Raw genomic sequence first — 24567 nt, 5'->3', positions numbered from 1 at the left:
GGACCTGCCTTTGATCTCGCACTCTGTATTCTTCCTTTGATGTGCGGCTTATTTTCATTCTTCGACCGTTTGTTACCGGTATACTTTTTCAATTTTGGTGCGCCCTATCGGCCCCCTGCGCCCAATGGGTGACTGGATTACAATTTTTTTTAAAAAGAAGGGGGTGCGTCTTGTATAACGAAGCGCCTTGTCACCTGCGGTAGATACTTATTGTCATTTAGAATTTGTCCTATACTGTTTGTTCCCTTCTATGTACCTGGAGAAAGTGCTCTTGAATAGCTGGTTAATCTTGAAGTCCTGGAGAAAGTGCTCTTGAATAGCTGGTTAATCTTGGCTGCTTAATCTTGAATAGTTGGTTAATCTTGAATAGCTGGTTAATCTTGAATAGCTGGTTAATCTTGAATAGCTGGTTAATCTTGAATAGCTGGTTAATCTTGAATAGCTGGTTAATCTTGAATAGCTGGTTAATCTTGAAGTCTTACAAGAGAAGTTTGACCGTACTTACATTGACTGTATCTTTTGGTTGATTGGTTGATTAATTGTTCCCCCACTGTCATTTCAGCATAGACCACCTGACCATTCCATCAGCACATGGCAAGGGTGTTCTGCGTCGTGTCACAGAGGTGTTTGACTGCTGGTTTGAGTCCGGCAGCATGCCGTACGCACAGAGCCACTACCCCTTCTCGAGCAAGAAGGACTTTGAGGACACTTTCCCCGCCGACTTCATCGCTGAGGGGATCGACCAGACTCGTGGATGGTAAGGAGTTCTCCTTTCGTTGATATTTTATTTTAGAAATTGAAAAAAAAGGATAACATGGTAATGATTTGGATTTTTTATTCCAGAAATATAAAGAAAACTTTTGACAGAAATTTAAACAGCTTTCTTGCTGGCAGAATTGAGTTGTCACAAGGTTATCTTAAGTGGACTTTGTTCCTCCCTGTCATTGCTGTGTGAAGACAATTGTTCTTGACTGTAGTTGGACATAACTGTTGCTGCTTGCAGGTTCTACACACTGCTGGTGCTGTCCACACTGCTGTTCTTGACTGTAGTTGGACATAACTGGTGCTGCTTGCAGGTTCTACACACTGCTGGTGCTGTCCACACTGCTGTTCTTGACTGTAGTTGGACATTACTGTTGCTGTTTGCAGGTTCTACACTCTGCTGGTGCTGTCCACGCTGCTGTTCTTGACTGTAGTTGGACATTACTCTTGCTGCTTGCAGGTTCTACACACTGCTGGTGCTGTCCACACTGCTGTTCTTGACTGTAGTTGGACATTACTGTTGCTGCTTGCAGGTTCTACACACTGCTGGTGCTGTCCACACTGCTGTTCTTGACTGTAGTTGGACATTACTCTTGCTGCTTGCAGGTTCTACACACTGCTGGTGCTGTCCACACTGCTGTTCTTGACTGTAGTTGGACATTACTCTTGCTGCTTGCAGGTTCTACACACTGCTGGTGCTGTCCACACTGCTGTTCTTGACTGTAGTTGGACATTACTCTTGCTGCTTGCAGGTTCTACACACTGCTGGTGCTGTCCACACTGCTGTTCGGGAAGCCGCCCTTCAGGAACCTGGTGGCCAACGGGCTGGTGCTGGCATCGTAAGCATCCTTCTTCTCGTCTACAGTGGAACCCTTTTAAGACCTCCAAAAATCTGAGAAAACAAGGTCTTAAAAAGGAGGGAGTCTTAAAATGGGGGAGTCTTAAAATGGGGGTAATTTTACAGAGGTTAAGAACAGACAGTCTGAGAAAACAAGGTCTTAAAAAGGGAGGGAGTCTTAAATTGCGGGGTCTTAAAAGGGGGGTCCCCTGTACTGTGCCATGATGTTCACCAGTCACGTTCACATTGTTTGCCTCTTGAGGCGGTAATGGTTAAACGATGGTCACAAAGAACTGTCAACTGTTTGGAGATCTTGTCCATAAGGCTACCAGTTGTTTCCGCTGCAGGAAAACCACAGGTTATTTTGTAAACCAATAATGATAATTAGACTATGATCATAAGCAAATCATCTCTAGTTCTGACGGTGTACGCTGCTGTGTTGGGCTGTTGTTTCACTGACACAGTGAATTCTAAAAAATTATCGGACAGAGCTGTTTGCAAATCAACCACAGTTTTGTCAGTCTGTTGTTGTTTGACTGATACTGTCCCGCAGTGGGGCACTGCGGTTATGAATTTAAAGCCCCTCCTGTTTTTGGAACCGCAGGAGCTTTCTAGTTTGCTGTTAGGTAGATTTTTGGTTCCTCTTTCCTGTCATGCTCTCTTTTTCTTCATGAATTCTTTTCTTTTTTCTGCCTTCTTGCTCATTCACCTGTATTTTTTCCAAAAATCTCTTCTCTTGCCGCTTGTCTCGCGATTCATGTATAGTTTAATCTGTTAGTGTTCTGATGTAAGTCCAGCAGTAGATAGGTTAAGCCTATTTTAACATACTGGAAACTGGTAATCTTCCAGTAGGTATTAATTTAGTTTTACTAAAGCCTGCTGGGACACAAGTAATGGGTTAGTGCATTTGTAAACAGGAATCGCTTGACAAGTGGCCCCCTTCATCCCCCCCTTCCTCGTCCTGATATGGCTCTGCGTAGTCGGCTGGACGTTAAGCAACAAATAAACAAACAAACAAACAGACTGATACTGTGCTTGTTCGGAAAGAAGTGTTTCGGGTAAAACAAACCAAAAAAGCGTTAGTCAGTTACTAAAACCCTGTTCATATTTGTATGCCATTTTTGTATTTAAAATACTGAAGAATGCAATTAAAAATGTTTTAAAAAAAGCAAAAAGCATTCACACCTCTTGTCAGTGTTTGTCACCGCATTATGCTGATCAGTTGTTTGACTGACACAGTGATTGTTCAGAAAAAATTGTTTCAGTCAAACTTTTTGTTTAAAGCATTCATATCTCTGTCAGTGTATGCCACCACTTGAAAACCACATGTTCGCTCGCGTGTGTGTGTGATTGTGTGTGACAGTGTGTTGTGCATGTGTCACAGTGGGTTTTTGTGTGTGTGGGTTTTTGTGTGTGTGTGTGTGGAGCACTTAGCGGAAAACCACTAGAAAGCTGTTGATAAAAGTGAAGATATTGGGTATTGTTGACAGTGAAGATATTGGGTATTGTTGACAGTGAAGATATGGGGTATTGTTGACAGTGAAGATATTGGGTATTGTTGACAGTGAAGATATTGGGTATTGTTGACAGTGAAGACATTGGGTATTGTTGACAGTGAAGACATTGGGTATTGTTGACAGTGAAGACATTGGGTATTGTTGACAGTGAAGACATTGGGTATTGTTGACAGTGAAGATATTGGGTATTGTTGACAGTGAAGATATTGGGTATTGTTGACAGTGAAGATATGGGGTATTGTTGACAGTGACGGGCAGAAGATGAGCAAGAGGAAGAAGAACTACCCGGACCCCTTGGAGATGGCCCACAAGTACGGAGCTGACGCCCTCAGGCTCTACCTCATCAACTCGCCGGCCGTGCGCGCCGAGAACCTGCGCTTCAAGGAGGAGGGCGTGCGTGACGTGGTCAAGGACGTCTTCCTGCCGTGGTACAACGCTTACCGCTTCCTCATGCAGAACGTGGAGAGGTTGGAAAGGGTGAGCCATGAAATGTGGGATGATACGTCTTGTTTGACGCCCTCATGCTAAAACCATTAGGGGAATATTGCTGTGAAATCTGTGACTTTATCATTGGGTTCTTCCCTCTATGTGGCCCTCCAGCTTTTAACCCCTTTATGTTGCCCTCCAGCTTTTAACCCCTTTATGTTGCCCTCCAGCTTTTAACCCCTTGTTGGTTCTCTGCTGTTTTTGCTTTTGCTTTTTTGTTTTCCTTTGTATGTGTTTGTTTGGTGGTCCAGAAGATGCCTCTATAGGTGAAACAAATTGACTCTGTGTGTGTCTGTTGCTCACCTGTTGGAATCATTGCCTGTGTATGTGTTGCTGTTACCAGGAGGAGGGGTCCAAGTTTGTGTACAAGGAAGGAAAGATGGAGGCGTCCGGTAACTACATGGACCGCTGGATCCTGTCCTTCACACAGTCGCTGGTCAAGTTCGTCACCAAGGAGATGGCCGGTGAGTGGACGAATTCCAATCAAAAACTGTCGGGTTTGTATGGGTTGTGGCAGAGTGACCTTTTCTTGGTGTATGGGTTGTGGGAGAGTGACCTTTTCTTGGTGTATGGGTTGTGGGAGAGTGACCTTTTCTTGGTGTATGGGTTGTGGGAGAGTGACCTTTTCTTGGTGTATGGGTTGTGGGAGAGTGACCTTTTCTTGCAAAACCTTGTACAAACATTGGAGGGGCCAATTACGAGCGAGGGGTGTGTCGAAAAACATCAGGATGTATGAGGGTTACGGTGCGATGGTTAGTGCGTAAGTCTTCAAGCTTTCAATCAAGGCAGGAAGAGAAATATATTGAGTGGATTTTATATGTGCAGACTTGTTATTGCCTCTTCCAACTTGACGTGCGCAGCATTGTTTAAGATGATTGCACATGTTAAACATCTCATACTTGTTTATCAACATGCAAGAGTAGCCTTTGCTTATGGCGTTGTGACTAAGGATGCAAACAAGTCAATGCAGGACCAGTCCCACAAGTCTTACCCTGTGCGGGAAGCACCCAGGTTGTTTAATTTTACTATGTGCCCAAGTGGAGAGATGCTCTTATCCTATGTAAAAGCCTGGCTAGATCAGACGTGCTTTACAGGATTGCTTACACAGTAACAAGTGTATCATTGTGTGAACAGGACACTAACTTCTGTTGTTCAGAGTACCATTGAACATTGGAGAGGGTGTTCCTAGGTACATATCGTCATCAACCTCGATTCTTGGCGATTTTGATGTTTTTGTGCTTCAGACTAAGTAAATCGTTCTCAATGAGAAATATTCTCTAAAAAATAGAACGGACAATACATGACGGACAATACATGACGGACAATACATGACGGACAATACATGATTTAACATTCTTTCATCTTTTTATCCATACCATGTACAAATATAAACACTATTTCACAATACAAATGATCAGTGTTGGCCTTCTGCTGAAAAGCTGTCTAACATGAGTTATGTCAAACTTCTGTGATGACGTGGATGTGCTGTCCCTTGAAGTGGTTTGCATTGTTGTGCGTGCAGCCTACCATCTGTACACTGTGATGCCTGCTCTGGTCAAGTTTGTAGACCAGCTGACCAACTGGTACGTCCGCATGAACCGACGCAGGCTCAAGGTACACTTTACACTTGATTGACATGATTTTGAGTTTCGTGTGATGGGATGGGGTTTCTTTACGTTGTGGGTACTTTAGTAAAGTGAGAGTTGGTGGTGGCTGACATTTAAGCAAGAAGTTTTTTTTATTGTGGCTGTATATATGCTTATCAGACATGGTCCTTACTTACTTCAGGGGGTCACATCATGATAAAACTGTCCATCGGCAAGCTGAAGTCAATTTGGGATGGTCAGTTATTGATGTTTCTTGCCTGGAAAAGCGAAGGGGGTAAGCTGAAGTCAATTTGGGATGGTCAGTTATTGATGTTTCTTGCCTGGAAAAGCGAAGGGGGTCATACGAGACCGCCTCACTCTGATTTTCTTGGTTCCAAATTTGTGTTTGTCTTTGTTATTTTTAGCTTGATAAAAAGTGTCCCTGCCTGACCGTTATAACATTAGCAGGTCAGCTAGGATCGGTCCTGATTGGTCAAATAGCCATATGGGGCACTGAAATGATAGTAAATAGCTTTAGCCTTCACAAATCCATAGACTGATTTGATTGCTTCAGTGATTGATTGATTGATTGATTGATTGATTGATGCATACTCTGAACTTTATGATTTTCTCTGTCCTATAGGGTGAAGGCGGTGTGGCTGACTGTCACAAGGCGCTGGAATCTTTCTACTCCGTTCTCTTCTCCATGACCAAAGTGATGGTAAAGTAACGTTTTCTTCTGCATGACCAAAGTGATGGTAAAGTAACGTTTTCTTCTCCATGACCAAAGTGATGGTAAAGTAACGTTTTCTTCTGCATGACCAAAGTGATGGTAAAGTAACGTTTTCTTCTCCATGACCAAAGTGATGGTAAAGTAACGTTTTCTTCTCCATGACCAAAGTGATGGTAAAGTAACGTTTTCTTCTCCATGACCAAAGTGATGGTAAAGTAACGTTCTCTTCTCCATGACCAAAGTGATGGTAAAGTAACGTTCTCTTCTCCATGACCAAAGTGATGGTAAAGTAACGTTTTCTTCTCCATGACCAAAGTGATGGTAAAGTAACGTTCTCTTCTCCATGACCAAAGTGATGGTAAAGTAACGTTCTCTTCTCCATGACCAAAGTGATGGTAAAGTAACGTTCTCTTCTCCATGACCAAAGTGATGGTAAAGTAACGTTCTCTTCTCCATGACCAAAGGGATGGTAAAGTAACGTTCTCTGCTCCATGACCAAAGTGATGGTAAAGTAACGTTCTCTGCTCCATGACCAAAGTGATGGTAAAGTAACGTTCTCTGCTCCATGACCAAAGTGATGGTAAAGTAACGTTCTCTGCTCCATGACCAAAGTGATGGTAAAGTAACGTTCTCTGCTCCATGACCAAAGTGATGGTAAAGTAACGTTTTCTTCTGCATGACCAAAGTGATGGTAAAGTAACGTTTTCTTCTCCATGACCAAAGTGATGGTAAAGTAACGTTTTCTTCTCCATGACCAAAGTGATGGTAAAGTAACGTTCTCTTCTCCATGACCAAAGTGATGGTAAAGTAACGTTCTCTTCTCCATGACCAAAGTGATGGTAAAGTAACGTTCTCTTCTCCATGACCAAAGTGATGGTAAAGTAACGTTCTCTTCCTTTGTTGTGATTCTTTTTGGTTGTATGTTTTCTTTATTTGTGTCCATTTCTCTTGTAATCCTTTGGTCTGTTTACTTGTCTACACGGTTTATATCTCTGTCAGTGTCAACCTATCATGTCTGTGTCAACCTGTCTCTGTCAACCTATCACATGTCTCGGTCAACCTATCACGTGTCTCTGTCAACCTATCACGTGTCTCTGTCAACCTATCACATGTCTCTGTCAACCTATCACATGTCTCTGTCAACCTATCACGTGTCTCTGTCAACCTATCACATGTCTGTCAACCTATCACGTGTCTCTGTCAACTTAGCACGTGTCTGTGTCAACCTATCACATGTCTGTGTCAACCTATCATGTGTCTGTGTCAACCTATCACATGTCTGTGTCAACCTATCATGTGTCTGTGTCAACCTATCACATGTCTGTGTCAACCTATCACATGTCTGTGTCAACCTATCACGTGTCTGTGTCAACCTAGCACGTGTCTGTGTCAACCTATCACGTGTCTCTGTCAACCTATCACATGTCTCTGTCAACCTATCACGTGTCTCTGTCAACCTAGCACGTGTCTGTGTCAACCTATCACGTGTCTCTGTCAACCTATCACATGTCTCTGTCAACCTATCACGTGTCTGTGTCAACCTAGCACGTGTCTGTGTCAACCTATCACATGTCTGTGTCAACCTATCACGTGTCTGTGTCAACCTATCACGTGTCTGTGTCAATCTATCACGTGTCTGTGTCAACCTAGCACGTGTCTGTGTCAACCTATCACGTGTCTCTGTCAACCTATCACGTGTCTCTGTCAACCTATCACATGTCTCTGTCAACCTATCACGTGTCTGTGTCAACCTATCACATGTCTCTGTCAACCTATCACGTGTCTCTGTCAACCTATCACGTGTCTCTGTCAACCTATCACGTGTCTGTGTCAACCTAGCATGTGTCTGTGTCAACCTATCACATGTCTGTGTCAACCTATCACATGTCTGTGTCAACCTATCACGTGTCTCTGTCAACCTATCACATGTCTCTGTCAACATATCACGTATCTGTGTCAACCTATCACATGTCTGTGTCAACCTAGCACGTGTCTGTGTCAACCTATCACATGTCTGTGTCAACCTATCACATGTCTGTGTCAACCTATCACGTGTCTGTGTCAACCTATTACGTGTCTGTGTCAACCTATCACGTGTCTGTGTCAACCTAGCACATGTCTCTGTCAACCTATCACGTGTCTCTGTCAACCTATCACGTGTCTGTGTCAACCTAGCACGTGTCTGTGTCAACCTATCACATGTCTGTGTCAACCTATCACGTGTCTGTGTCAACCTATCACGTGTCTGTGTTAACCTATCACGTGTCTGTGTCAACCTAGCACGTGTCTGTGTCAACCTATCACGTGTCTCTGTCAACCGATCACATGTCTCTGGCAACATATCACGTATCTGTGTCAACCTATCACATGTCTGTGTCAACCTAGCACGTGTCTGTGTCAACCTATCACATGTCTGTGTCAACCTATCACATGTCTGTGTCAACCTATCACGTGTCTGTGTCAACCTATCATGTGTCTGTGTCAACCTATCACGTGTCTCTGTCAACCTATCACATGTCTCTGTCAACCTATCACGTGTCTCTGTCAACCTATCACGTGTCTCTGTCAACCTATCACGTGTCTGTGTCAACCTAGCACGTGTCTGTGTCAACCTATCACATGTCTGTGTCAACCTATCACATGTCTGTGTCAACCTATCACGTGTCTCTGTCAACCTATCACATGTCTGTGTCAACCTATCACGTATCTGTGTCAACCTATCACATGTCTGTGTCAACCTAGCACGTGTCTGTGTCAACCTATCACATGTCTGTGTCAACCTATCACGTGTCTCTGTCAACCTATCACGTGTCTGTGTCAACCTAGCACGTGTCTGTGTCAACCTATCACATGTCTGTGTCAACCTATCACGTGTCTCTGTCAACCTATCACATGTCTGTGTCAACCTATCACGTATCTGTGTCAACCTATCACATGTCTCTGTCAACCTATCACATGTCTCTGTCAACCTATCACGTGTCTGTGTCAACCTATCACGTGTCTGTGTCAACCTATCACATGTCTGTGTCAACCTGTCATGTGTCTGTGTCAACCTATCGCATGTCTGTGTCAACCTGTCACGTGTCTGTGTCAACCTATCACATGTCTGTGTCAACCTGTCACGTGTCTGTGTCAACCTGTCACGTATCTGTGTCAACCTATCACGTGTCTGTGTCAACCTATCACATGTCTGTGTCAACCTGTCACGTGTCTGTGTCAACCTGTCACGTATCTGTGTCAACCTATCACGTGTCTGTGTCAACCTATCACATGTCTGTGTCAACCTGTCACGTGTCTGTGTCAACCTGTCACATGTCTGTGTCAACCTATCACATGTCTGTGTCAACCTATCGCATGTCTGTGTCAACCTGTCACGTGTCTGTGTCAACCTATCACATGTCTGTGTCAACCTATCACATGTCTGTGTCAACCTATCGCATGTCTGTGTCAACCTATCACGTGTCTGTGTCAACCTGTCACATGTCTGTGTCAACCTATCACGTGTCTGTGTCAACCTATCGCATGTCTGTGTCAACCTATCACGTGTCTGTGTCAACCTATCGCATGTCTGTGTCAACCTGTCACGTGTCTGTGTCAACCTATCGCATGTCTGTGTCAACCTATCACGTGTCTGTGTCAACCTATCACGTGTCTCTGTCAACCTATCACGTGCCTCTGTCAACCTATCGCATGTCTGTGTCAACCTATCGCATGTCTCTGTCAACCTATCACATGTCTGTGTCAACCTATCACGTGTCTGTGTCAACCTATCACATGTCTGTGTCAACCTATCACGTGTCTGTGTCAACCTATCATGTCTGTGTCAACCTGTCTCTGTCAACCTATCACATGTCTGTGTCAACCTATCACGTGTCTGTGTCAACCTATCACGTGTCTGTGTCAACCTATCACGTGTCTGTGTCAACCTATCACGTGTCTGTGTCAACCTATCACATGTCTGTGTCAACCTATCACATGTCTGTGTCAACCTATCACGTGTCTGTGTCAACCTATCACGTGTCTGTGTCAACCTATCACGTGTCTGTGTCAACCTGTCACGTGTCTGTGGCAGAAGGGGATTAAGATAAGACGCAAGATAATTTATTGTCCATACATTTAACAATGGATGAAAAAGTGTGGGTCTTCTACTCTTAAACAACCAAACAACATATGACAACAACAAACATAAAACATACGAAGTAAGAACATCCGAAAATGTCGGAAAAGTTTGCGTAATTATTAAACTTCCTGCTATTCTTATCATACGGGGATTAATATTGTCTAAAACGAGTTACAAAGTTAAGTGATATCTGTGTTGGAGAAGCTAAGATAATGTAAGAATAGCTTCAATGGTACTTTGACGTGTATGTTTTGGGTGAATGGTTCGTGGAATGTTACCGTTTTCACTGTGTAAGACCATCCTTTCTCATTGTAGAACAAGATTCATGTTTGCATCCTTCTCCCTTTCCAGGCTCCCTTCACGCCCTTCCTGACAGATCTCATGTACCAAAACATGCGCCACCTACTGGCCAAAGATGAAACCAGCAAAGACGACACTCGCAGCGTTCACTTCCTGATGCTGCCCAAGGCCAGGGAAGACTTGATCCACACGGAGATCGAGTCGGCCGTGTCACGCATGCAGACCGTCATCGAGCTGGGCCGAGTCATCAGGGACAGGGCAACACTGCCTGTCAAGGTAGGGGTGGACGTTGGAGGCAGTTTGATTTTATTTGTTGCCTTTCTATTGGGGTCTGGAGCCACCCAGCTTTCCCACTCTCTCTCTGTTCATTTCTTACATTCATTTATTCTTTTTTCTATCTTGCGTGCTCTCTCTCCCCCCCTCCCTCTCTCTCTACCTCCCTCATTCTCTTTGTCTCTCTCTCTGTCCCCCTCCCTCTCTCGCCCCCCTCCCTCTCTCTCCCTCCCTCATTCTCTTTGTCTCTCTCTCTGTCCCCCTCCCTCCCTCTCTACCTCCCTCATTCTCTTTGTCTCTCTCTGTCCCCCTCCCTCTCTCTCCCCCTCCCTCTCTCTCCCCCTCCCTCTCTCTCCCTCCCTCATTCTCTTTGTCTCTCTCTCTGTCCCCCTCCCTCTCTCTCCCCCTCCCTCTCTCTCCCTCCCTCATTCTCTTTGTCTCTCTCTCTGTCCCCCTCCCTCTCTCTCCCCCTCCCTCTCTCTCCCCCTCCCTCTCTCTCCCTCCCTCATTCTCTTTGTCTCTCTCTCTCTCCCCCTCCCTCTCTCTCTACCTCCCTCATTCTCTTTGTCTCTCTCTCTGTCCCCCTCCCTCTCTCTCCCCCTCCCTCTCTCTCCCCCTCCCTCTCTCTCCCTCCCTCATTCTCTTTGTCTCTCTCTCTCCCCCCTCCCTCTCTCTCTCCCTCCCTCATTCTCTTTGTCTCTCTCTCTCCCCCCTCCCTCTCTCTCCCCCCTCCCTCTCTCTCTACCTCCCTCATTCTCTTTGTCTCTCTCTCTGTCCCCCTCCCTCTCTCTCCCCCCTCCCTCTCTCTCTACCTCCCTCATTCTCTTTGTCTCTCTCTCTCCCCCCTCCCTCTCTCTCCCCCCCTCCCTCTCTCTCTACCTCCCTCATTCTCTTTGTCTCTCTCTCTGTCCCCCTCCCTCTCTCTCCCCCCTCCCTCTCTCTACCTCCCTCATTCTCTTTGTCTCTCTCTCTGTCCCCCTCCCTCTCTCTCCCCCTCCCTCTCTCTCCCTCCCTCTCTCCCCCTCCCTCTCTCTCTACCTCCCTCATTCTCTTTGTCTCTCTCTCTGTCCCCCTCCCTCTCTCTCCCCCTCCCTCTCTCTCCCTCCCTCTCTCCCCCTCCCTCTCTCTCTACCTCCCTCATTCTCTTTGTCTCTCTCTCTGTCCCCCTCCCTCTCTCTCCCCCTCCCTCTCTCTCCCTCCCTCTCTCCCCCTCCCTCCCTCTCTACCTCCCTCATTCTCTTTGTCTCTCTCTCTGTCCCCCTCCCTCTCTCTCCCCCCTCCCTCTCTCTACCTCCCTCATTCTCTTTGTCTCTCTCTCTCTCCCCCTCCCTCTCTCTCCCCCCTCCCTCTCTCTCTACCTCCCTCATTCTCTTTGTCTCTCTCTCTCTCCCCCTCCCTCTCTCTCCCCCCTCCCTCTCTCTCTACCTCCCTCATTCTCTTTGTCTCTCTCTCTCCCCCTCCCTCTCTCGCCCCCCTCCCTCTCTCTCCCTCCCTCATTCTCTTTGTCTCCCTCTCTCTCCCCCCTCCCTCTCTCTACCTCCCTCATTCTCTTTGTCTCTCTCTCTCTCCCCCCTCCCTCTCTCTCCCCCCTCCCTCTCTCTCTACCTCCCTCATTCTCTTTGTCTCTCTCTCTCCCCCTCCCTCTCTCGCCCCCCTCCCTCTCTCTACCTCCCTCATTCTCTTTGTCTCTCTCTCTCCCCCTCCCTCTCTCGCCCCCCTCCCTCTCTCTCTACCTCCCTCATTCTCTTTGTCTCTCTCTCTCCCCCTCCCTCTCTCTCCCCCCTCCCTCCCTCTCTACCTCCCTCATTCTCTTTGTCTCTCTCTCTCTCCCCCCTCCCCCTCTCTCCCCCCTCCCTCTCTCTCTACCTCCCTCATTCTCTTTGTCTCTCTCCCCCTCCCTCTCTCTCCCCCCTCCCTCCCTCTCTACCTCCCTCATTCTCTTTATTTCTTTCCTTCATTCATTCGTCTGTCTCTCTTACTTGCACTCTCTCTCTGTCTCTCCCTCCCTCTCTTTTGCTCTCATTCTCTTTGTCTCTCTCTCTGTCCCCCTCCCTCTCTCTCTCTCTATTTCTCCCCCTCTCTCTCCCTCTTGTAATAAAGGACCACATGGACCTAATGCTCTTATCCTTCCGTAATAAAGTTTTTGAGTTCGAGTTCTCTCTGCCTCTCCCTCTCTCCCTCGCTCAATTTTGTGTTAAAGTGTGGAAAAACTGCATAGATGCATGAGACTATGCCTGACACCAAATTTCAGGGGAGATTCAAAAGCTCTCTGGCAGACCATGTGCCAAGAGCAAATCAAACCATGGAAGATTACCTATACATCTAATGTTGTTCATGGTATCAAAAATGTTTCCATACATAGCAGTCATCCAGGAAACTTTCTTGAAGATGGCAGAGGAAGTGTGTCGTAACGCAAGGTTTTTCATCACTTGTAATCCCAAATCAGATAGACTGCAAACATTCCATGATTTAGAATAAAAAACAAGAATTGTAGGTCATAGGTCATTGGAATGTTTCATTGTTGACAAAACAAAATGTTACATTTACAGTACGTTGACTCTGTGGTTTAAAGTAGACGGACAGCCAAACACTTATGATACAAATAATGAATTATCTCAAAATGTTATGATACAAATAATGAATTATCTCAAAATGTTATGATACAAATAATGAATTATCTCAAAATGTTATGATACAAATAATGAACTTATCTCAAAATGTTATGATACAAATAATGAACTTATCTCAAAATCCTTGATGAATCTTGCATGCAAAAACAAAATGTTATGATACAAATAAGGAACTTATTTTCGGTATCGTAAGTAAATCCAAAAACAAAGAGACTGCCAACGTTCCAAAATTCAGAATAAAAAAATAACAAACGTTCCAACAAGCTACCTTTCTTGTTTTTTGATTCTGTATCGTAAGTGTTTGTCTGTCTACTTAGACCACTGGGTTGATGCACTGTAAATGTAATGTTTTTTCAATAATTAAAAGTTCCAATAACCGACAATTCTTAAATCAGAAAAAAAAATTCATCTTTTGTAATCTGTCTTTCGTGCCTTGCAGTACCCCCTGAAGGAGGTGGTGGCCATCTCCAACGACCCCAAGGCTCTGGAGGACATCCGCTCCCTGGAAACATACATCCTGGAGGTCAGTACAGTGGAACCCCCTTTTAGGACCTCCACAAATAGGAGAAAATCACGTCTTAACTCATTGTCTCCCAGCTATGGATATATGACTAAGTGCCAAAAGGTGCGCACGAAAAGCGGGCAAAGGGGCTAAAAAATAAAAGTTGACAAACACGACTGATATTGTGATTTTTGTTAAGACAACAGATGCTGGAACCCAATTACGAAAAGAAAAGATAAATTTACCCAAATGATTTTACAAATAACGATAATTTTGTTCGTTATATCATTCAAAACGGCACTGAGTCATAGCATTAAGGTTATCTCGCACGTTTTTAAAGCTAGGGCTTTGAAACTTGGCACACAACCAAAGTATAATGACCTCCAGGTATGGTGCACATCACATTAAACAACATTGAATTTCAAGGTCACAGCGAGGTTAAATTTCCTTTGCAAACTGGAAAATTGTCGTTGTCACGTCTTACATGTTTTAATACTAGATCAGTTAGACTTTACATACTTCACATACTTTCAGCATTTTTATAAAACCTCATTAAAAGTGACCTGCTGGTTAATCTTTGTCAAAGTTCAAGGTCACAGCGGGGTCACATCTGGTCCAAATGTGGAATATTTTCAATTTATTCAGCGCGTTTATAGCACGAGCTTTGAAAATACACACAGTTCTAGTGTATAATGTTCACACACGATTAAAGTCTGGTTGAAAAAGTCAAGGTCACAGCAGGGTCGCGTTGAGGTCAAACATATACATTTTTCAATGAGGTTTTCTCATATGTTTTTGAAGCTAGGGCCTTGAAACTTGGCACACTACGCAAGTTAAATTAAACCTCATCAAATTCCAAGGTCACAGTAAGGTTAAAGATCCTTTAAGGATATTTTCTAAAAAAAGGTGACCGCCTGGTTAATGTTTGTCAAATTTCAAGGTCACAGCAGTGCCATCTGGCTTAAACTTTGAAAAATTGTCAATTTCTTCAACTAGTTTTATAGTGTTTGAAGTCATTCACACATGATGAAAGTCTGGTTGATAAAATCAAACGTCAAGGTCGCAGCGGGGTCGCATTGAAGTCAGACACATACAATTGTCATTTTCACGAACGCCTTTTAAGCAACACCTTTGAAACTTCACACATTCCAAAGTTTTGATGTTGTTTGGTTATAATCAAAGTGTGGTCAATTTCCATGATTGAGAGCATTCAGAGGGGTCAAGTTGAGGTCACACAAAAGAGATTAAATTGTCGACACAACAGATGAGACTGGCTACCACTGTTTAATTTAATACACTTTTATGCAAATTTTAAATTGTGTTCAACCATATACACCAAACTCACCCAAACTCCTGAAACATCCAAGAAAAGGAAAAATGTGTCCAAGCAAGGAAAAACGCCATTTCTTCAAAGGCTGGAATAACTACAGAGGCAGCCGCGTCATTACACACAATGCAATTACGTCATACATCATACATTTCTATGAGTCATGTTGAATGGAATGGTGGCATGTGCCTCTATTCTAGCTAACAACAAAGCTGAAAAAATGAATATTATCTGTTTGTTTTGTTTGTTTTACCCGTACGAGACCTTTCTGTGACCTTGACATGTGACAAGGATCTACCTTAACTTCTTTAAGTCGGAGTTGAGAGTTGTGTGATGTTTGAAGGCTCTCCCTTTAAAAACAACTGAGATAATGATGCATTTTCGTGTTTTTGATTTGCCCATGTGACCTTGAGATTCGACAAAGGTCAACAAGACTTTAACCGTGTATGGAGGCTATTAAGCCCAAAAATGTGAACTTTCAAGGTTCTTGCTTTGAAAAACTCTGAGAAAAAGGTTATGTTTTTTTTTTACCCACACGAGACCCTGCTATGACCTTCACATTTCTCAAGGATCAACCTTGAATTCTCCATGTTGAACAATCATTAAGCAAAAGCGTTGTTTGAAGTTTGAAGGTTCTAGCTTCAAAAATCTCTGAAAAAATATGTTTCATCCGTTTTCTGAACCACATGTGACCCAGCCGTGACCTTGAAATCTGACAAGGGTCAACAAGACTTTTACCATGCATGGGGGCGATTAAACCCCAAATGTGTGTGAAGTTTCAAGGTTTCAACTTAAAAAACGTCTGAGAAAAATATACATTTTCCTTTTTGGACAATGTGTTGCACGCAAGACAACACGACAAACGCTCGTGTTATCATTCTTTTACTTTAAGGTCGACTTGCGTGCCCGCTCTTTCGCTAATCTCAATTAAAATTCATCTTAGAAGTTCGGTTTTATTACGCTTTTAATTAAGAAGATTAAACTAAGACAACAAATAGTTAGTTTTACCCATTAAACTCGATAAGGTAGTGACATTTTATGTTGAACGCAAGAAGGTGTCGCACGCAAGATCTGAAAAGATGTTGAGGACATAATTTCAACACTTGATAGCGCAATCGTGGTTCGTGATTTCTTCACAAATTTTGAACACAGAATGTGTCACGTGGTTCCGTAAATGAAGTAGATCTTTGTACATGTAAATTTTGTTTTTAAAAGAAAATAACCGTTAATTACCGAACATTTTGTCGCACGCAAGATATGACGAAATTTTCAAATCGTTTTCAAAAATGCTGTTCAAAAGTTCTGCAGTCTTTGCTGGATTACTTGAAAGACAGCAGTTTGATACACCGTTATCGCTTGACGTGTCGACATCAATTCCAGAGTTTTTGAAAAAGAAATTTAGTAAATATCTGCGATTGAAAAATGTATGCCGTGATGACGAATCATCTTGCGTGCGACACCTTAAAATTCGGTTATCGAAAAAAAAAAATTCTCTCGAGATTTAGATTTGACGTTTGGTCTCGTCTGTAAAGCGATGTTTCAGGCATTCAATCAAACTAAATGCAATTCATTTGTGCTTCTTGTTATTTTTCTGTGGCATATTCAAAACACGAGGTATCACGATGTCCTTTTTCAGATGGCCGGTTTTGGCGTTATTTTTGACTTTAAACAAAGATAACTTCAAAACCGTTCAAGTCAGACACACGAAATTATGTCCACTATCTCTTCGCACATTCATCCACACACACACCAATTTTCAGCAGACACACGTTTTTAGAAACATTTTTATTGTAAAACAAAGTCGTCTTCTGTTCTGTGAGCACCTTTTGGCACTTAGTCATATCCATACCTACTCATATGGCTCTATCTGACCCGGTACAGATATATCCGCTCAGACTGTTAGCTTCAGTCGCTTCCTGTAACGTCGATCTAACGCCTGCATTCCAGCTTGTTGATACACAGTTACTACACAGTTACTACAATTCTGAGTGACCTGCTGCAGCACAGCTGTTCGCGGCTAAAAAAAAAAATGTGTCAACATAGGTGGGGTAGAAAGTGTTAAAACAAAGGTAAATTTACAGAGGCTATGAACAGATAAACAGCAAGGTCTTAAAACAGAGGAAGTCTAAAATTGTAGGGGGGGGGGGGGGGGGGAAGGGGGGGGGGGGGGGGGGGGGGGGGGGCTTGGTAGGCGGGTTCCATTGTAGGAAAGATGAGAACAAACGAAGGCTCCATTTACACTTTTTTGTGGTGGGGTTGCTTCCCTTAGACGGGTAGCGCTTTTCAGACCTTAGCATCTCGGTCAATGCTTTATGTGATTCGGGTAAGTATATTAATCAAATGAAAATTTATTCTTAAAATTTTCGATTATCAGTAGGAGAGAAGTTTGTAAAATAATGGTCTGTTTGAAAATTTCATTCATTTTTGTTGTTGATTAATTTGTTTAGTGCTTTGTTATTTATGTATTTAATTGCGTGCATGTGCTTCGTCTGTGCAAGTGTTTTTCAAATTCATGTCAGGGTGTCTACTGGTAGATTATGGTGTCTACTGGTGTTTACTGGTAGATTATGCTTTCTTGTCTACTGGTAGATTATGGTGTCTACTGGTGTCTACTGGTAGATTATGCTTTCTTGCTGGTAAATCTGTTGTGTTTTCATTCAAGCTGATTGTAAAATGTGTCCTTCATTATGTTATGTAAAATGTGTCCTTCATTATGTTCCCCAGGAGTTGAACGTGCGAACTCTGACCACCACCACTGACAAGGAAAAGTACGGAGTGCAGCTGAAAGCAGAACCTGACCACAAGGTCCTAGGGTCAAAGCTCAAGGGAGAGTTCAAGGCCGTGTCCGAGGAGATCCGTGGCCTCTCCGATTCGCAGCTTACTGCCTTCCTCCAGACAGGAACAGTCAAGGTCAAAGGGTATGACCTTGAGACAGAGGACCTGCGTGTGATGTTCAGCGTCTCCGAGAAGAAGGGTCAAGGGGAAGGTCATCAGTACGAAGCACATTCTGATGGAAAGGTGAGAGACCTGCTTGCAGAGGATTTGTGTGGAATGAAGTGATTCTAATGATTATGATGAAATTCAGCAATAAGAGAAGGAATTTCAATTCGCAGCTTTGAAATAGTCTCAGCCTTAGTATGATGGTAAACTGATGTGAGCTGAACTCTTTCTTTGAAAACTGTGTTTGGGTATTTTGTTTGTCTGCAGCTCTAGGCCGGAGTAAACATTCCATAATGTAGTTTCTGCGTAATTCATCAACCTTGTCTTTTTAGACACTCACATTTATTATCATTTACTTTCATGCATGAACCTCGAAAGGTTCTTTCTGTTAGTTTGTATGTTGATTTTTGTGTGATCTCTCTCTTGCTGCAGGTGTTGGTGTTACTGGACGTCAGCCCGGACCAGTCCATGTTGGACGAGGGGGTGGCCAGGGAGGTCATCAACAGGGTGCAGCGACTCAGGAAGAAGGTGAGAGCAGGGGGCAGTAAAAGATGCAGCGGTCTGCCCCCCCGTATTAATATGATTAATATGAGCTGAACAAAACTCCTCTAAAATGTATTTTTCTTTCTTGTTTGTTTTTTATTCAAAACTCCTCTAATAATGGTTTTTGATTTCTGCCAAGGCGTTGCCAATAGGATACTATTCTTGTTGTTGGATTCTGAATGTTGGAATGTTAACAGTCTATCTGTTTAGGGATTTGAATCAAAGTATACCTGCCGTGAAAGGGCTCTATCTATGTAGAAACACTTGGCTGGTCCACAGGGTGTCAGCCCATCTACACAACTTTCATTTGGCAGTTTCCAGCAGGTAGTATTTTAAGGCAATCTCCTGATGTGGCTTCATCCAAGGTTCGTCCTTACACTGAGTCAACCTCAAAATGTTCACTCTCCTTTCACTATGTGGCGTCGCTTCCATGGGGTCATTGCATGGGGTCATTCCATGGGGTCATTGCCGCATTTTAAAACTCTTTTAGTCTTGTTTGGATTGAACAAAAGTTTTGGTGACGATTATTAACAATAGTACATTCCTGACTGACAGGCCAAGGTTCAGCCGTCAGACGAGATAACAGTGTACTACAAGGATACAAGTAGTGGTGACGATTAATAATAATAGTACATGTACATTCCTGACTGACAGGCCAAGCTTCAGCCGTCAGACGAGATAACAGTGTACTACAAGGATAGAAGTAGTGGTTACGATTAATAATAATAGTACATGTACATTCCTGACTGACAGGCCAAGCTTCAGCCGTCAGACGAGATAACAGTGTACTACAAGGATAGAAGTAGTGGTTACGATTAATAATAATAGTACATGTACATTCCTGACTGACAGGCCAAGGTTCAGCCGTCAGACGAGATAACAGTGTACTACAAGGCGTCTGAAGACCTGGGGCGTATCATCCGTGAGTTCTCCGACTTCATCCTAGCCACAACCAAGCAGCCGCTGAAACTCTACCCAGTGCCGCCCTCTGAGAACGTCATCATCGCTGAAGCTATGACTGTAAGTATTTGGCCGAGACAATAATAAGACAATGTTATTGAGGGGTCTCCCGCGTCTTGCACAAAGGGCTGGTTCACAGCGTAAGTTGTCTTGGAAAACTTTCTGATTTCTAGTGTGAGTTTTTTTGTCACTTGAGAAAAAGTGACTCTATGTAATCGGTCAGTGTTAGTCTGTCCGGCCGGCCGTCCGGCCGGCCGTCCGTCCGTAGACACCACCTTAACGTTGGACTTTTCTCGGAAACTATCAAAGCGATCGGGCTCATATTTTGTTTAGTCGTGACCTCCAATGACCTCTACACTTTAACGATGGTTTCGTTGACCTTTGACCTTTTTCAAGGTCACAGGTCAGCGTCAAAGGAAAAATTAGACATTTTATATCTTTGACAAAGTTCATCGGATGTGATTGAAACTTTGTAGGATTATTCTTTACATCAAAGTATTTACATCTGTAGCCTTTTACGAACGTTATCAGAAAAACAAGGGAGATAACTAGCCTTTTCTGTTCGGCAACACACAACTTAACGTTGGGCTTTTCTCGGAAACTATAAAAGTGACCGGGCTCAAATTTTATGTGAACGTGACTCCCAGTGACCTCTACACTTTGACGTCTGCTTTGGTGACCTTTGACCTTTTTCAAGGTCACAGGTATGTCTTGAAGGAAAAAAATTGAAATATCATATCTCTGAAACTATTCATCGGATTTGATTCAAACTTTATAGGATTATTCTTTACATCAAATTATTTACATCTGTATTGTGTTGTGAATAGCAATTTCTTCCTGTCCATCTGATGCCTCATATAATATTCAGAACTGCGAAAGTGACTCGATCGAGCGTTTGCTCTTCTTGTTTGTCAGGGCAGCAGTAGCTGTAGTTGTGGACTTCCTTTCAATAGACAAAGGGATATAGAAGTGTAAAAAAAAAAACCCCAGGAGAACACCAATATTGATCTTGGGATTTTGTAAATAATGAAAGTAATGTTGGTTACGTGTAAACATGTCCCCAATACAGTAGATCTTTACACTTGAGAAGAAGAGAAGAAAATGCAAGCGAGAAAACCGTACTCACTTTTACAAAAAGGTTAAGTAAGTAGGCATATGTAACAATGGTAACACTAGAGACCCTGCTGCCTCATAACAGGAAAGAAGGGATAGTCTCCAGACAGCTGCAGAACAATTTTCTCACGATGAACTGCTTTCAGATCAAGAACCATACGCTAGACATGACGCTCACAGGCACACCCTCAGCGCCACCAGCATCAACCGCAGCTGCTCAGCCTACGTCAAAATCAGGCGCAGGGAAAGCCAAATCCACACCCTCGCTCTCCCCCGCTCCGGTAGTTAACGGTGTGCAGCCATGCGTGAAGTTTGTCAACGTCCAGCTGTGCGGCGACCTGACGGCCGGCGAGGGGAGGACGGGGACTCAGGCCACAGTGCTGCTGGAAAACCCTGCCGGTCAACATGGTCTGTCTGCTGACCAGCTGCTGGCTCAGGTAGGTCCACTTAAAGAGGCCTGACAAGTTGCTACAGTGGAACCTGTGTAATGACCACCCCAGGGACCAAATCAAGTTGTCCTTGTAGACAGGTGGTCGTTATGAAAATGTGAATTATGTATGGGGAGAAGTGTTGAGGGGATCTTGGGGATGGTTGTAATGCGAAGGTGGCCATGAGGGGATGTTGGGGATGGTTGTAATGGGAAGGTGGCCATGACCAAGAGTTGGTCGCCAGGGCAGGTTGGACTTTACAATCACAAGTCAACACACAATTATAACTTTTTTTCATTTTTGTTATGTTTTTTGTTTGTTTGTGATGCTGCGACTGAAAACATCTGCATGAAGTGTCCAACTCACTGCTGTTGTTCAACAGCATGTGGCTCTACAGTTTGAAAAAAACCCCAGTATTTTCAGTGAAGACAATTCAGTCTGCTAAGATAAACACATTATCTTCACCCAAGTGGGTCATGTGTGTGTGTGTGTATATTTAAATGTGTCTGCGCATGAAGTACACATCAACTATTCTTCCTCTCCAGGTGCAGTCGGCGTTTGGCCTCAGAGGAAGAAATGTGCAAGTCTTTGAAGACGCCAAGCTGAGCAAGGCTGTGGGTGGGGCAAAACTGGGAAACGTGGCGGGAAAGACGCTCTACGTCAGTACGGCCACCACAAACAACGGAAACGTGACGGAGAGCAGTCTCAAATCTCCGGTGTGTCACTTTGCTAACGTGGAGTCTGGTGGCAAGAAGGCGACGCTACTTCTGGAAAACCCCAGGGGATGCACCTGTTCCGCTTCTGAACTCCTGGACCAGGTGAGAATGATTAAAAAGAGATAGCACCAGTAACATACAGATATTAAAAAGAGATAGCACCAGTAACATACAGAAAGACGAACAAGAAGGACAACATCTGTACATATTATGCACACACGTCCTTCTGGAAAAACCCAGGGGATGCACCTGTACTGCTTCTGAACTTCTGGATCAGGTGAGAATTATTCAGAAGAGATAGCACCAGTCTTCTTTTTCTTTTCGTTCGCTTTTTCTAGACGATAGCACCAGTGACATACAGACAGAGAAACACGCAGGAAAACATACATATTATGCACACATGTATGCATACGTAAATGCACATGCAGAGCAGGAATTGCATGCAAGGCATACACATGTGTCTAACTATTGGTCACGGAAATGTCTGTTCTCTGAAGCACATAGGTTCAAACATAATCATGAAATGTGAATAAAACTGATACATGTAGAAGCAAAATGTTTTCTGAAGTAAATTTCAAGACTTGAGGTCATAAGTTAAAGTTAAATTTTCCCTCCAATGCCATCATGCTACAGTCCAACCTGACCACCTGTTAATAGCAATCACCTGCACACATCGACCACCTGTTAATAGCAATCACCTGCACACATCGACCAACCCCAGACAAGTTTTGTTCCCCAATATAATTCACCTTCCCATAGCGACCACCTGTTAATAGCAATCACCTGCACACATCGACCAACCCTAGACAAGTTTTGTTCCCCAATATAATTCACCTTCCCATAGCGACCACCTGTTAATAGCAATCACCTGTCTACAACGACAACTTGTGATCGGTCCCTTGGGTGGGCATTATGGGCAGGTTTTACTGTATTTTGTTGTTTGTTACCAGGTGCGAGCGGTGTACGGCCTCAACAGCAAAGCTGTTGTGTTGAGCCAGTCTCGGGACAAGAAGGATGCAGTCAAGGTGGACTCTGTCGACCTTCTGTCCCTGCATTCCAAGCAGCTCTACGTGCTATGATGTGCTTGTCACACCTCTAGGGACTTACCATGTGCTTGCGATGCCACTAGTGACTTAGCGTGTTCTTGTGATGCTGCCAGTGACATTTCAACATGAAGGACTCAAAAGTTTACTTTTGCTGTGTTTTTAATTTTTTTAATTTTCTTTTGTTGTTAACGGCATGCATGTTTAGTGTTGTTATTTTTTCTCTCTCTTTTGTTGAAAACAGCATGTTTGAGGTTATTTATTCTTCTTCTTCTTGTTGCCGCTACACGTGGAGACCAGTCCAATTGAGAAATGTAGTGGTCATCTGCAGGGACGCCGCCGTGCCGTACAGCTTATCCTGGATGGGGGTCGGCTCCGGCCACATCTTCCTTCTCAACAACTGGAAGTTCCCGCAGTCTTGTAGGATGTGGTGGGTGTCCTGCTCTGCTTCTCCACAGGGACACATCGGGTTTTGTTGGAAACAGCAATCGTGTTAAGTGATTTGATGAGTTCAGTCTTAGGTCTTGCCAGCTGACCTCTGATGTAGTGATTTGTTTGTGAAACGATGAATACTAATTAATTTGCCTGCATTCAGGGTTCTTCCACAGCCACGTGCAATTGTGGATTATACAACAGGGAAAATGCAGTATGTGTTGGTTTTGGGGGAGGGGGGGGGGGGGGATTTGTAGGCTTAGCATTGACTTCTGATGTGGTGATTTGCTTGCAGAAACTTTTGTTTTGTTTTGTTGTAATAGTCCAGCATTGGACTAAATATTAACGAGTTATTATTCATAGAAACAGTGATGAACTTGTTGTAATAGTCCAGCATTGGACTAAATATTAACGAGTTATTATTCATAGAAACAGTGATGAACTTGCGACTGAAGCAAACAAAGTACATGTACTCTAATAGTTTTTACACTACCAGTGTTAGGGATAATTAAAAAGGATAGGAGGAATATCTGAAGAAATATATTCTCCACAGCCCAACAGAGACGTCTTCAGTAATAATTTATTGGCATCTTTGTTGTTTGGTTGTATTTTGTCTTATTTTGTGTATCGTCGGTTACAGAAAAGTTTGGCAAACTAGAGGGACTGAAGGAAATAATGCTTCTTAGAACACACTCAATAGATTCTTTGCTTGGTTGTTTTGCACATAAGAGAGAATACTTTCACACATTCATGTATGACCATTTCATCTCTAAACTGGTTTATAAACTCAGATTTTTATGATTTGCATGATTGAGTGTAGTTTTAGATTGTATTTATGTTGGTACACAGTGTATATTAATATTAATTAAATGGTTAGCAGAGGTTTATTATATATTTAAATGATTTGCTGCAGTTGTCCTGAATTCCTAACATTCTACAGCACCTTCCTTGTCATTGCTCCAGCTCTATATTCATTTATTTATTTTTGAAATTGTGTCAAAACCTGCGAGGGAAATAATTTTCCTTACTGAATGAATGAATGAATAACAAACCTGACAGATCATTATTTACTTGAGTTGTGTTGTGAGCATTGTGCTTTTCTCTGTCCTGTCTCTTAGGGTCTGAGGATTAGATGTGATGTTGAGATATGGCGTGTGTGTGGAGTGTTGAAGTACACACAATACTTTATCATTAACAATAGCGGGGAAATAGCTCAGTCGAAAGTGGTGCTGGCTTCAAAACCAGTTGTCGCTATCGGTGTGGGTTCGATCCCCACGTTCGGCAAGGGATTTATTTCCCAGAGTCAACTCAGTGCAGA

The 24567-nt window shown here is 43.5% G+C and overlaps 1 protein-coding gene across 3 annotated transcripts in view; it reads left to right on the top strand.

Moving 5' to 3' along the window:
- LOC138965478 (isoleucine--tRNA ligase, cytoplasmic-like) overlaps positions 1-24315 on the top strand; it is a 47111-nt gene extending 22796 nt beyond the window's left edge. For all 3 annotated transcript variants that reach the window (XM_070337644.1, XM_070337641.1, XM_070337642.1), the window contains exons 16-29: positions 563-757; positions 1515-1601; positions 3366-3594; positions 3947-4067; positions 5126-5217; positions 5833-5910; positions 10394-10618; positions 13685-13768; positions 17799-18092; positions 18447-18542; positions 19410-19577; positions 20777-21067; positions 21604-21876; positions 22725-24315. In XM_070337644.1, the coding sequence (XP_070193745.1) occupies positions 563-757; positions 1515-1601; positions 3366-3594; positions 3947-4067; positions 5126-5217; positions 5833-5910; positions 10394-10618; positions 13685-13768; positions 17799-18092; positions 18447-18542; positions 19410-19577; positions 20777-21067; positions 21604-21876; positions 22725-22853 (2362 nt within the window). In that variant the 3' untranslated portion in view covers positions 22854-24315. The remainder of the gene's footprint in view (positions 1-562; positions 758-1514; positions 1602-3365; positions 3595-3946; positions 4068-5125; positions 5218-5832; positions 5911-10393; positions 10619-13684; positions 13769-17798; positions 18093-18446; positions 18543-19409; positions 19578-20776; positions 21068-21603; positions 21877-22724) is intronic.
- Positions 24316-24567: the final 252 nt, after the last annotated feature.

The sequence above is a fragment of the Littorina saxatilis genome, linkage group LG4, assembly GCF_037325665.1.
Source record: "Littorina saxatilis isolate snail1 linkage group LG4, US_GU_Lsax_2.0, whole genome shotgun sequence".
Lineage (NCBI taxonomy): Eukaryota > Metazoa > Mollusca > Gastropoda > Littorinimorpha > Littorinidae > Littorina > Littorina saxatilis.
This window is presented reverse-complemented; position numbering and strand designations above follow the sequence as displayed.